At 43.0% G+C, this 14,740-nt stretch overlaps 1 protein-coding gene across 1 annotated transcript in view; it reads right to left on the bottom strand.

Moving 5' to 3' along the window:
- Positions 1 to 12,101, bottom strand: part of LOC135201011 (ubiquitin domain-containing protein 1-like) — a 63,426-nt gene extending 51,325 nt beyond the window's left edge. The window contains 1 exon segment of the mRNA XM_064229831.1: positions 11,875 to 12,101. Coding sequence (XP_064085901.1) covers positions 11,875 to 11,956 — 82 coding nt within the window. The 5' untranslated portion in view covers positions 11,957 to 12,101.
- Positions 12,102 to 14,740: the final 2,639 nt, after the last annotated feature.

The raw sequence follows: 14,740 nt of genomic DNA on the forward strand, positions 1-14,740 counted from the left end.
GCCCCTGGACACCCTGCCCAGCTGGGAGACTTCAACCCTAATGTCAAGGTGGTTTACCTTCCACCTAATACCACGGCCCTTTTACAGCCTATGGACCAAGGAGTGATTGCTTCGTTCAAGGCCTACTACCTACGAAGGACAATTGCTATGGCTTTACAGGCAACTGAAACCAAGGACGACTTGACTCTGAAGGACTTTTGGAAATCCTACAACATCCTTGATGCTGTAAAGAACATTGCTGTAATTCCTGGGAGGAGGTTAAGCAAACAAACATGAATGGTGTCTGGAAGAAAATTTGTCCTCAATTTGTGAATGATTTCCATGGGTTTGAGGACACAGTTAAGCTAGTTGTCAAGAACGTTGTTGCCCTGAGTAAGGAAATCAATTTGGAGATGGAGGTTGATGAGGTTACAGAGCTGCTGGAGTCTCATGGCGAGGAGTTACCTGCTGAGGACCTGATACAACTGGAGAAGAGATGATAGAGGAAGAAGAAGAAGCACCCACCCCAGAGCCTAAGGCTTTCACAAGGCAGGACTTGACAAGAGGTTTTGCAGAGTTGCAGCAAGCATTGTCAACTTTTGAGGCTCAGGATCCCAACTTGGCCAGGTTCACTAGGGTTTCCAGAGGCGTCATGGATTTGATGCAGTGTTACAAGGAGATCTTGGATGAAAAGAGGTCGCTCTCTGTTCAGACTAACTGGAGCAGTATTTTAAGAAGGTAGAGAGGCCTGCAGGAGATCCTGTACCCTCTACCTCAGCTGCCTCTGCTAATCCAGACTCGCCTTGCCCACAATCTCCAGCACCTTCTGAATGTTCTGCTAACCCAGACTCACCTGCCCCAGTATCTCAGCACCTTCTGTAGGTTCTGCTCACCTAAAGACTCACCTTGCCCAGCATCTCCAGTAGTATATGTTCTGCCTCACATCAAGAATCACCTGCCTCAGCATCTCCAGTAGTATGTTCTGCCTCACCTCAAGAATCACCTGCCTCAGCATCTCCAGCATCTTCTGGAGGTTCTTTTTCTCTTCACTAACCTCCCCCAGTCTCTCCAGCACCGCAGCTTCCTCTCCAGTGTGCAAGCCAATCAAATTAATAAAGGTAAGGAATTGGTCTCTCGTTGTTATTGATAGGTATTTACATTAAATCATGTGGTATTTTTAATGTTCCGACTTACGCTGAAAATCATGTTACGACGCATCTTAAGAACGGATCAACGTCGTAACTCGAGGACCCCCTGTACTTAGCTTTAGACTCTGTCGTTCCCGACAGAAATTCAAATTTCGCGGCACACGCTACAGGTAGGTCAGGTGATCTACCGCCCTGCTGCTGGGTGGCAGGACTAGGAACCATTCCCGTTTCCTAATCAGATTTTCTCTTCCACCAGTCTCCTGAGGGGAGGCTGGGCTGGGCCATTTAATTGTATATATCTGCCAGGTATGTATGTACAAAAGTTTACATATTGTATCATAATATCATTTTGTACATGAACTTTCCTGTCAGATATATCTTAGCTGATTGGCATCCTTGGTGGTGGGCAAGAGACAGCTAACTACTGAATAGACAGGAAAACAACATACGTTGTAGTAAACGTAAAAAATTAAAAAACCTTGGTTCCACCTGGTTAGGCGGAAGACTTCATGGCTACTGCCTAGGAGTCTGCTTGCGCCTCAAGAGCCTCAGCGAGGTAGTGACCTTATGCTAAGAGTTCTTGTGGATATGTCAATGGGATCTTATCCGCTTACTCGACAGAATCCTGAGGATCTTTGTCAATGGGTGCTAATCCACTTATATGACAAAACACCTTGCCTAATGGCATAATCAAGGAACACAACACCGATCCCGACCACCTGATCCTAACACCCGGGTTAGCAATAAGATTGAAAGAAGTTACACCGAACATTCCTTCAAACAACCCTAAAAAACCACACACCAAATTCTAAAAATTAATTAAGGATCGGCATCAGCTCCCTGTCCCAGCACCGAATCCGCAGATACGTATGGACCCAGCGAGAAGCATTTCTCGTAAGTCACTCTTACATCCCTTCAGGCAGTGGGATGCAAAGACAGAGTTGCATCTCCAGTACGTGGCAGCTAGAATGTCCTTCATAGACAAAATCCTATGAAAAGATAAAGAAGTAGCAATGGCTCGCACCTCACGCGCTTTTACTCTAAGCTGCTTGAAGGAGTCGTCATTGCACGCCCCATGTGTTTCAGAGATGACACTTCTCACTAAGAAGGCCAGGGCGTTTAAAGACATGGGTCTTCTTGGGTCCCTCACCGCATACCAGAGACACTCTAGGCTACCCTTAATCTGTTACTTCCTTTGAAGATAGAACTTAAGGGCCCTGACTGGGCCAAGAGACCTCTCAATCTCCATCCCTACCAAGGGGGAGAGTCCCTTAACCTCAAAGCTTCTAGGCCAGGGTTTGAGGGGTTTTTGTTCTTTGCCAGGAATCATGGCTAAAAAGAACATATTGCCGAGTCTCCTTTAAATCCGACACACGAGTGCAAGGCATGAAGTTCACTTGTCCTCTTAGCAGTTGCGAGGGCCAAGAGAAAAATACCTTCCCTCGTCAGGTCTCTAAAAGAAGCCTGATGGGGAGGCTCGAACTTGTTGGATGTGAGGAATTTGAGAACCACGTCCAGATTCCAACTAGGTGAAAGTGAGGACTTCTCTTGGAGGTCTCTAAGGACCGGATGAGATCATGAAGATCCTTGTCCTCCGCTATCTTTAGACCTCTGTCTCTAAAGACAGCGGAGAGCATGCTTCTATATCCTTTATTGTGGATACCGGTAGGTGAGATTCTTCTCTCAGAAAGAGAAGAACATCAGCAATGTCGATCACAAAGGTAATGGAAGAGGACAGCTTCTTCTACCTGCACCATCGTCGAAAGACTTCCCACTTTGACTGGTACACCCGTAATGTTGAGCCTTTCGCGAAAAGCCTATCGCTCTGACGAGTCTTTCGAAGTTGAAAAGGCAGTCAGGCAGAGAGCGGGGAGGATTTGAGAAAGCACTCGAAGTGGGGTAGTCTGAGCCGATCTCTCCTTAGTGGAAGGGATCTGGGGAAGTCCATTATCATTTCCAGAACCTCTGAGAACCATTCTTGAGTCGTCCCTGTAGAGGACAGGAACTTTTTCATCAATTCCCTCACCAGTTAGAGTGGGGGAAAGACCTACGACTCGATGCCTGACCAGTCCAGTAGGAGAGCGCAAATGCTATTGCTCTCGGGTAATCAAATGCGGAGCAAAAGTTGTCCAGTCTCCTGTTCTGATACGCGGCGCACAGAGTCTACATGTGGCCTGCCTCACAGGGCCCATAGGCTTTGGCACACATCGAGATTGAGGGTCCACTCCAAAGGAAGGACTTCTTGCTCAACAGGTCCGCCCTCACATTCCTCTCTCTCCCTGAATAAATCTGGTAAGGAGTGCGATCCCTCTCTCCTCCATCCAAAAGAAGGGTTCTTGTCACCTCCTACAGGGAAAAGGAATGTGTCCTCCTTGTTTCTGAAGGATGTCAGAGCCGTGGTGTTGTCCGAATTGACTTGGACCACCGTGTCTCTGACTTCATACTGAAACCACTTAAGAGCCAGAAAGATTTCATTCAGTTGAAACACGAAGTATCAGTTAACCTGGTCCCCCTTCCAGATGCCTGACACTTCATACGTCCCTAATGCTGCTTCCCCTCGCTACTCTGATGTGTCAGAGAACAACACTAGGCCTACACCGTATCGCGTAACTGACTCGGGCGCTCTGACAGCTGCCGACTGACTGCGTACGGTATCGAGGAAAGTTGCTCAAGTAGAGACGAAGATTCTCATATCCAAGCAAGTCACTTGACATTCGTATTTGAAGGGTTAAGCCGAAAGACTATAATCTGTTTGTCACCGATGTCGGATGGAGAAGGTGACGATTCTGTTAAGGCATGAGCCCCACAGGAGAGTCAAATGCCTTCAAGAGACCGAGGTTCCTGAAGGCAAAACCTTCTCATAGTAGTTGAATCTCAGTTAAGGAGAAACAACACTATATGCCGTAGAAGACGAAGGAGGGCAGAGAAGCAACTTACTTCTTCACAGTCGAATCGAGAGAAAGATTCTCAAGATTCTGAACCAGTGCTTACCAAGGACTGAAAAAGCTAACCTCTAAATCGATGCTGTCCGATGATAAGTCGTTAGCTATGAAAGCGGATCGTTTTTCAGCAAAGAAAAACTCCGGGAAGTACTGCCTGCAGAACTGCTTTTCATGGGCTGAATATAGAAAGTAGAACTGTCAGTCCGGGGAACAGGCGATGTATTCCGATACATCTGTTCAATTCGGGGTAGGGTGAACAAAGAACTTGCACACCTAGAATACGAGAAATTTTCTGCAGACAAACTCCGATGTCTGAAGAAAACATTCCTCATAACTTAGTGCGAAGCAGCGGTGGACTATTACAGACTTCCGTCACAGGGCGGTAAACAGAAAAAGAAAGAGTCCAATAAATATCTCTGTGAAAAAATACTAGCAATGTCGAAGGTGATGAAACCGAGCGACATAGCAGAAGATGGTCATTCATGCATGCAAGAATCCCTGTTAATCAGGGACCTAAGTCCGTGATTATTGGGCAGAGATACGGTTCGGCAGTACATCATTGCAGGAGAGAGACGTAACAGACCGCGTATCGCTGAGGGTCAGCTGGTACAGAGCTGCTATGGCAAAGACAACAGTCTCATACAACGTTAGCTCTCGCCGCCTCTTCATCCTGAGTTGCCAACTATTCCATTCTACGAAGGAATGGGTTCTGCTAGAACCATCGAGCAGAAAAATATGCTCAGGCAATTATATTTAAGAGAAACTGATTTCGGTAAATACAAAAGCTGAGTTGGTGTTGTCGTGACAGCACCATCAGTATCAAAAATCGAAACTGGAAACTCCTGAGAGGTTTACAATTCAATTAGGATACTTGTCGTCTCAGTCGGCATCGATAGAGCTAATATATATGCGTCTGCACCTCGGACAATTCAACTGCTTAACAGAACATGTCATGAAGGTAATATACTATAGTACATTGAGTTTTTGGTGTACAACGATTCCATCCTACATTCTTTTTCCCTACGAAGAGAGAGTGTAAGGATTGGAGATCTACCGTCGTCGTTCTCTAGTCAAGATAAAGAAGAAGTTTTTCCCGAAGGACAAAACTTCAATGTGAACCGAGACCCGAAGGCAACAGTTCAAGCTTCTTATCTTATTAGGCAGAAGACTTCATGAATACTGTCCATGAGTCTGCTTTGCCTCAAGAGCCTCAGCGAAGTAGTGACCTATGACAGAGAGTTCTTGTGGATCTGTCAATGGGGGCTTATCCGCTTACGCGACAGAACCTTATTAGGATCTTTGTCAATGGGGACTAACCCACTTACATGACAAAGCCTTTTTTTTTTTTTGGATCTTGTCAATGGGGGCTTACCCACTTACATGACAGAACCTCCATGATCTTGTCAATGGGGGCCAGCCCACTTACATGACAGAACATATTTAAAAAATTCGAGCATTAGCGAAGTTCCCGAACATCGTAAAAAACATCGGGAATTCTCGTTTTAGCTCACCGAGGACCATGGTTTCGCTTAAGTGTTAAGAGATTGTAAGAAACTCGAACACTGCGAATGCCAGAAATTCCTCAGAATCTAAAGCATTCGGCGAAACCCTACCCAATTCATCAGACGATCAGCAGTGGAGGTCATCTAGATTCCCGTAGAACTCGAGGGAGGGGCAGGATCCTTCCTCAATGACTGGGCTTACGCCAAGTTCCGAATAAGGGCGCCTACCAGGAAGTAAGGCAACTGCTGGGAAGAGCGCTTGGTAGGCGTACAAGAGCCTGCAAGGAGAGGAGAGCCTGATTGCAGAGGCAGGTTCTCGCTCATGAGGAGAGGGGCTTTGTCCGAGGAAGAGCGGTCGAAAGACGACGATCTTCGGTCTGGCACCTCGCCTCTGGGAATTTCTTCAAGACTGGGAGGCGCCTCGCGCCTGTAAGAAGCCTCGCGGACGGAAGGAGCAGTGCTGCTGGCGTCTCGTGTCTGATCGGAACATCGAGGAAGGAAAACGCCTGTTTGTCGACTAGCGCCTTTACTGGAGACTCGCGTCTGGCAAGCAGCTCGCGCCTGGATGGAGCCTCAAGCCTGGTTGGCACTTCGCGGCTGGAAAGCGGCTCGCTTCTCGTAGGCAACTCGCGCTTGGCTGGAGACTGGCGCTTGGTTGGCGACTTGTGCCTCGGTTGAGCTTCGTACCTGGCTGGCGCTTCGTGATCAGAAGGAGACAAGGGCTCGGTCGCTAAGTGTTCCCGAGCCTCGTGTTTCTGAGGAGGCGAGCGAGAAGCAGGAGGATCGAAGGAACTCCTCTGAGAACGAGGAGGTGTGGAGAGGAGCTTGGAGCATGGAACGTCCAGGGGATGAGAGGATCTCTTAACTGGAATAAAAGTGTCCTTCCTGTGAGGAGGATCCTTCGTAAGTACTCCTACCAGAGACGAGATATGCTCCTGCATGTTACGGAGAATCTTCGTCGTAGAATCTTCCCGCTCCTTGTCAGACAAAGGGGAAGGTGGTCTGGAGGACGAAGGGGACTCCCAGCCGAAAGCTGGCGAAAACAGGGCTCTCTGGCTCTCTTCCTATCCACAGGCGAATCTTCTGGGAGGCGCGCAGGGCTAGAATCCAAGGAGGGCGCTTTCCAACTCCTCTTCATAGGCCGCGACTGCTTGGCCGAGCTTCAGCCGCACTTGGGCGAAGCGGAATCGGATGACGAGAAGCACTCTCTCAGGATGCCTTTGCAACGGCGATCCCTGGCAGTCTGGGACGACACAGATCCTGCCGAAGGGACGCCTGACCGGTGGGGGTTCTCCCTAACCTTCCTGCGGCTGTCGACTTTCCTCCTCCACTGGGTCTGGGAGTTTGGAAGAGGTCTAGGCCTGGAAGCGCTACGGAGCCAGTCAGACGCTCCCTCCACAACACTGGGGACACTGAAATCACTATCCACTGTACTGCGCTTACCTTCAAAAACTTGCATTTTGAGCTCCATCTTTTGAGGGCATCCTTCAAATCCGCTAATTCCATTTAGACGAATCTGCAGGTTCTGTGTCCTGGAAAGGTGCTATAATCTCACTAACAGGCTCGTTAGAACGAGACCTACTCAAGCTTTTCTAATGAAACTTCAGCAATGAAGGTTCTCTAATGAATTACATGAAAACGAAAGTTTCGTAATAATGACTGACATTCAGTAAATGTATACAGTCATTATTATAGTAAATGTATACCGAAAATGTATACATCCACTGTAATAAAGCAAATTTACTGTAATACAGCAAATTCACTGCATACAGCAAACGTATACAGTCATTATTACAAAAGTTTTGTAATAATGACTGTCAATCAGTAAATGTAAACAGAACTATAATTGACTGATACAAAAGAGCTGTAGCTTCATGAAAAACAAAAATCAAATCTACAATGTGAGGATCTACCGAACCGCTCGTTCGGTAGTCTAATGACATACATTCAATCACATAAACTAACGACAGTACTAGCGACTAACGCAAAAAAAAAAAAAAAAAAAAAAAAAGATAATAAAGCGTATGCCAAGCCAAAGATCCAATACGTCACCAAAAGACAGCGAAAAATCCACAGCAAGCGAAAAACAAAATCCATCAGGGGGAACCAACAACAGTTGTCGTCGGAACCGGCGACAGAGAAAATCTGATTAGGAAACGGGAATGGTTCCTAGTCCTGCCACCCAGCGGCAGGGCGGTAGATCACCTGACCCACCTGTAGCGTGTGCCGCGAAATTTGAATTTCGGTCAGGAACGACGGAGTTTAAAGCTAAGTATGTATCTGACAGGAAAGTTCATGTACAAAAATAAATAATCACGTACATGGAAAGAGCATGTGAAAAGCAATATAAAAAGTATAGTCATTATATGAGAGATTGAACAAGGTGGAATTAAATGAGCTTGATAAGTTTTTACCTCTAATTTTTCCTAAGTCGGGAGAAGTGTTTCCTCTATGGTAATGTTTACTTTTAATGAGCCCTCTAACTTACTTTCTTACGCAAACAAAAGCAGTTCCAGTTACTCATTATTGGCTGAGAGATGTGACATTGTTATGACGTCATGGGTTTCATAACCAATTACGAACAACTTTAGTCGAAAACTAAGTTTCACTAGCATTTCAGCGGAGTAATAAAGTTACTGCAAGTGTTGTGGAGCTATTTATCGGATCGACTACAACAGGAACGCCTTTAGGTGTGATCCGCCACAGTAAGTAGCCTTACTTAACCCCTGTGGCTAGCGCGCGCAGCGCAACATTACCTCTTGCCAGTACATGCCAAGCTTGCCAAGATATGCGGATAAGGCGCAAAGCGCCGTTCCGCCACAGCCTTACTGACAGCACACACAAATCGATCGTTGCGGATATGTATTCGCTCCCTACTTTGTTTGTTGTTGTTTTGGTATCGCCGCCATATTGGTTTTGATGTTCTTCCTCCGATTTCAGTCGGCGGACAAGTGGGCCCGCGAATCTGTAGGTACTCCCAATTATTATTGCTGCAAAGCACTCCTTTCTGGTATTTCCCCACCCAAAACCCCAGATTCCCAACTGGGGGCCCCCGAGCTTGTTGGGTGGAAAAGGGGGTTAAAATAACATTTCCTCAAGAAAACAAGATGAGATTCACTGAAAAAACACCATTAAATGAAGGATTGTTAATTCTTTTAGAAACTGGTTATTATTTCATATCACTCAAATAAGTCTCTGATATCTTTTTCGTTTGAAAATATATTCACATAAGAAAATTAGAAACAATATGCTGAAACCACCTGATTAAAGCTTAGGTCGAGTTGAAATGTGCGAAGTCTGTCCATAGAGTTAACGTCTTCCCTGGACTGAATTTCCTCCAGCCCGATCTGAGACTCTAATGATACCAGATGCATCCATCTGATTATTATTTTTTCTTTTATCAGATATGTCCAGACTTACTCACATACTATACGACATTGGACTGAAAATTTTCTGGTCGTAATGGAAATTCTGAGCATTTATTTACAGAAAATGTAATGACATAACACTAAGTATTGTTGAAACCGCAACCTTCTTACATCGCTAATTGGTAACTCAAAGGTCTCGCTGAGACGACCAACACAATGGTGTGTCTCAGCAATACTGTCAAGCTTTAATCATTTATGGATTAAACATAATAATACATATTCTTCATTTTCTCTTCCCATACCATACACATCTAAAATCTCAATGCACCAGCATATTCAGGGTGAATTTATTGTGTGAAAACACAAGTTTTATCTTATCTTCATTGCATGAATGATGCAAAATCAAATGATAAGTCAATACAGGTATATAAAGAATTAAATACTTCTCTATTCACTTTTACTCATTGCAATTCCTTTGTGTTTTATTTTATTGATTACAGGAAAAGATGATTTCGTTGTACAATTAAATACCAAAACTTTCCTATCTCAGGCAAAGTGTGAGCTAACTGAAGAAATATAAACATATTGCTAGTTCTCTAAGCTACAGACAAAAATGAGACAATGAGCGAGCTGCCTACCTCCTGGTACCAGCCAATCAGAGGCCACCAAACAAACGTCTCGTAGGCATAGGGCTTACCCAAGAATCTACCTTAAATGTACCGACCATAGTTCATGAGATCATTCAGAGAACCTTAAATCAACAATACCTAAAGCAGATTACCAACCAACATGAGTGAATACCTTCACCATCCCTTGTACATGGAAGGGACTCACTCACAGTTCGATGGAAGTTCTCATAAGAGAGCTTCAGACATATTTTTCTTTCTTCATATAAAAAAAAAGAGCCAGAAGACAAGGAGAAAGTGGTTGATGATGAGGAAGAGGAAGTTGTGGAAGAGGAAGATCCAAAAGATACGATGTTGTGTTTCTTTACCTTACTCTGCCCACAGTTGTACCTTCCTCAGGACGTCACCTTGGAGCAGTTCGGCCTATACTCAATACCAGGCATATGCACCTGGGAGTATGTGGGATGGTCACCTACCTCCATATAAGACCAGAAAGTAGAGGGAGAGTTTGAGAGAAAAGTCACATAGGAAGGAGACAAAAAGATTCAATGGTAGTGAAGGTGAAGTAACCCTTTTCAAAGAAACCAGCAACCATCTTTTGGCCTTTCTCCACTACTGCCAAACTTCTCCACTGCGAATACCAGCCAGCACATTCCTTGCAGCAATGCAGAAAAGAAACTAGTAACAATAAACCAAGAATAAGCCAGCCAATAGCCCCTTACATCTTTCACACTTCATATTGTTCCTGTAATGTTGAACACAAACCACAAAAGTCATACAGACAGTAAGAGATGAAAAGTTTCAACTTGATGGCAAGTCAAGAGTGCAACAAGAGGAAAAACTGCGCCAAGAGTGCAACAAGAGGAAAAACTGCATGGTAACAGCAGGGGAGTGAAGATATCCCTGACTCGCTCACCTTCACTTATCAACTACTTTGTTATCAAGTTTCAACAAATGACTGCAGCTTGTGGTCGTGAATACTCTGAGGCTAAAAGGCAACAGTTTGGTTTCCTACATGAAGAAATAATGTTAATACTTTGCATGCTTGCATAAAAAAATAATTGAGTTGAAGCTAAGCCTAACTAGGTAGTATGCTAGGGTATATGACCAAGCGGCGATACAGTGGCCACCAATCCCAGAATGTGGCCACCTTCCCGAAAAAGTATTTGAATTAGCAGACATGAGCATCAGTTAAGAGTTGTGGCCCATCCTGGCAGTAAACAAAGACCTCCATGTTCTTCTCGAAGTAAGTTTTCTCCCAAATTACGAAATAATGGCATAAATCAAGCACTTTTTAGGGAAGTGGCTGCATTCTGAGAGGTGGCCGCTATGTCGCAACTTGATCATTTACCCTACTATATGTTTTTCACACTTAGTCAGCCTACTGCCAACAGGAACAACATGTGCAATGGACTTTCCATTAACTAGTATAGTCAAACAAGTTAGCTGGTAGGTTTATGGAGATGAAATATTTAGCACTAGGTAGGCAAGAGGAGCCATAGGCTATGCTATTGTGGGCCTATCATCCTGGAGAACACTTAGCTAATCTACTTAGCCTTGGAGTTTACCATGGTGCTTAAGTAACGCTCTGCTTAACTACCTACCTGGGGTAAAAAACCGCATGGTACAGGGGTGGACCATGTACGATCAATGTGTACAACCCCAAAAAAAGTACATTAAAACGTGTCCTGACATCGGAGATGGGCATCAGACGCGACTTCTTGTTGGTGAGAAAAGGAGCTAAAGACCTCTACTCCGGTGTCAGGACGCATTATGATGTACTTTTCTTGGGGTTGTACACAATGATCGTACATGGTCCACCACTGTACCATGCGGTTTTTTACCCTAGGTATTCCATTAAAATTAATAGTACCTAGGCTAGTTAAAAAGCTAGCCTTAGAGCCTAGGTAGTATGAGCTTTGTGAGAGAGAGAGAGAGAGAGAGAGAGAGAGAGAGAGAGAGAGAGAGAGAGGGCAATTGTTGATCTTCCTATAGGCCTACGGTGCCAAAAATCGAATAGGTACTACTCCCTAGCCTAGTTGGCTACACGAAACCAAGTGTCTACGGCAAGCAGTCTACTACCATGGTTACCGGGGTTGCCTTGGCTGATGGATCTTTACGATATGCAATAAGTTACAGAACTGATGAATGACTTTGATAATATCAAACACGAACCGATTTCATAGACGTAAAAAAATAAAAATATATAAGGGCTGAGCACAATAACAAAACTCGCCTGGACATAAAATATGGGTTAGGTAGGTAGCTTATAAAATGATTCACAGCAAATTAACAATGACGATACTGACCTCTAAGAGAGGTGGATCCTTCACCTGAAGAAGTCCTACTGGATCCCGATCCTTCTCTTGCTGTTCCTATACACCCTCCCATCTTCCCAAGTCTTGGCTCGAAAGGCGAATTTTGTACATCTTACTCCTACCAGTCGACGACCATTTGACAGATCGGATTCAGCAATGTTGGCCTTCAGCTCCCGCTCCTAACTTTAAGTCTTTTGAAAATACGTAGTATAATTCCTTGGTGCCAATACTACATTCATATCATACCATGTTTAAATTTTGATTCATTTTCATAATTCAGAAGTATCTTACTCTCTGGAAAAGATAAATGCTAAGAATTCCACTTATCATCACTCCAAAAATATTGGAACCAAATTCGCTCGAGAATGTTAGTCAGAAGGACAAACGACGTGATTATACTCGACTAAAGTGCCTGCTTATCTTTCCACTGTCAGCAAAGCCTTCTGCGAAAGATCTTTGCCTCGGATAGTTTTACTAACTTTATCCTGAAATAGATATAGAGATAGTGAACAATTTCTGATTCCAAACTGAAAAACGTAATCGTAGTGTTCTCACGATATCAGAACTTAATTTCCTATCTAGGGTTAATATTAGTCTTAATTAATTATTTTCAGGGTAAACTGGTATCGTAATCAATCCTAATGAAATTTGTGCAATAAAGTAGGACTGTTACAAAATGAGATGGAAATCTTTCAATTAGGGCAAATCAATGCTTCGTAAATCTAAGAAACTGGGTTATGTCGTCAGTCTCCTGAATAATGGAGCACCCTACTTCGCAAACATTGATACAACAATCGATCCACTCAGATGACACGAATGCGTGTACACAGCGGAAGGCGACGGCCGTGATCTTGATCGAAACTACCTCCATGCACATAATCTTAACAGCATTAGAATGAACCTTTAAGATAAATAGTTTATTTTAGCCCTATGGGTTCATAAAGTGAAGTCACCTCGATTATTTTGTGCATCAGAATGACAGGATGTGGGAAAACAATAATTTCCGACATGACATAATACACCTATTTTTGCATCGTATTTGCGTAGTGTAGATAATCAGCCTTAATTATATGTTAATGTTTTCTATTGATCAAATTATAACATGTAATGGTTTATATATAGGCTACCTTCGAGGATCGCTTTCTTGGAACGTGATCGTCATGAAACTATCACCGTTCAGCTTCATTCGTATAGAAAGTACATATTCTACTATAATTTTTGCTACGATCAAATCAATGAAATGCGTTTGAGCAAAATTCTTTCAATCTAGTGGTTTAGACCATACCAGTTTCGCTCGTCTTGAACCGCATTTGTTCATGCCTCAAGGACGATTTATGACGATAGTGTCCTTGAATGAACGTACTCATTGAATGAACTCGGTTGTAGTAGATGTAGTCGTTAGTTTGAGAAAGAACTCTTGAGAAATCAGTTGTTTGTAAGTATAGAAACTTATATCCGTGATTAGTCTCATATAGTTGATAAATAAGCACGTTTGGGTAATGGAGATCAATACAGCTTAAAAAATGTGATATAGTTATCGGAATTTACATCTTATTCGGTGTCTCTAGAGCCTGTGTGTATAATGCATAGCTACATCTGTGTATGTATGTATCTTCAGCAATCCATTGTGCCTGGTAGGTACCTTACATAAGTATTTTTACGTTCCTGTTAATATTATTAGTGTGACTAGCCACAAAAAATCTTTCATTGAGAGATACTGGCGACAGCTATGCCAATAACACGTCTAAACACGATCTATATATGCATGGAGACCGGCCGTCACGCATTTTGATAGATGTGATTCTTTGCCAATAAAACATTTTTTTTCCAGCTAAACCCCTCAGCTTTTTCAATATAGGTATGTTAGGCGTTGATAACATTTTACAGAAAACACTATTATTATAAGTCAACGGTAGATGATGGACGCATTATTCTTTTAGAAGACAAAATTAATGAATTCCGAGAAAAAAAACCTGACAAAGATAAAAATTATTATCATTATTATTATTACCCAACCCAACATCATATATATAATTATACCCAACAGGCCATTAATCAGAAGTATATATATATATATATATATATATATATATATATATATATATATATATATATATATATATATATATATATATATATATATATACCTCTATATATTCAAGTAATCAAAGTCCACAATTATGTAAAATGTGTATTAAAAATACATAAAAGACGGGAGCTTTCGTCTACTTGATCAGTAGACCTCATCAGCCGTACTCTTGAAGATTTTTCAGTCACGTTATGGTGATGTATGATATATATATATATATATATATATATATATATATATATATAATCATGTGTGTGTGTGTGTGTGTGTGTGTGTGTGTGTGTGTGTGTGTGTGTGTGTGTGTGTAACGTAAAACAGAACTTCACAATAACATGTTTGGTCGAGTGTATATAATACCTTCGTAGTAGCATTACAATTATGTATCCTCAAACCCGCAAGTATCATGGTGACCTTCATGTCCAACAGAAGCCGAAAGAGACGTCTCTGTTCTGAAACATTAAGTAGCATTTGTTCGTCCTGACTGGGCTCCTTCACGGATAAACCACTGGTTTAGAAATGATTTAGGTGACGTCACACTCGCTGGCCGGGAGATCGACTCTTGCTGTGAATGCAAAGTGACCCTCCAAGGACGTCTTTCCATCCGAGGAAGTTGCCATCAATTGCCATCTATTTCATTTGTCATCTTCCATAATTACTTTTAATATAACTGGTGTTTTTAGCAATGAAAACGGCAACACAATCTAGGCAAGAAAGAAATATTTGGTACTAGTTTGACTCCTAAACTTTACATACTGTTAACTGAACTTA

The sequence above is a fragment of the Macrobrachium nipponense genome, chromosome 27, assembly GCF_015104395.2.
Source record: "Macrobrachium nipponense isolate FS-2020 chromosome 27, ASM1510439v2, whole genome shotgun sequence".
NCBI classification, from domain to species: domain Eukaryota; kingdom Metazoa; phylum Arthropoda; class Malacostraca; order Decapoda; family Palaemonidae; genus Macrobrachium; species Macrobrachium nipponense.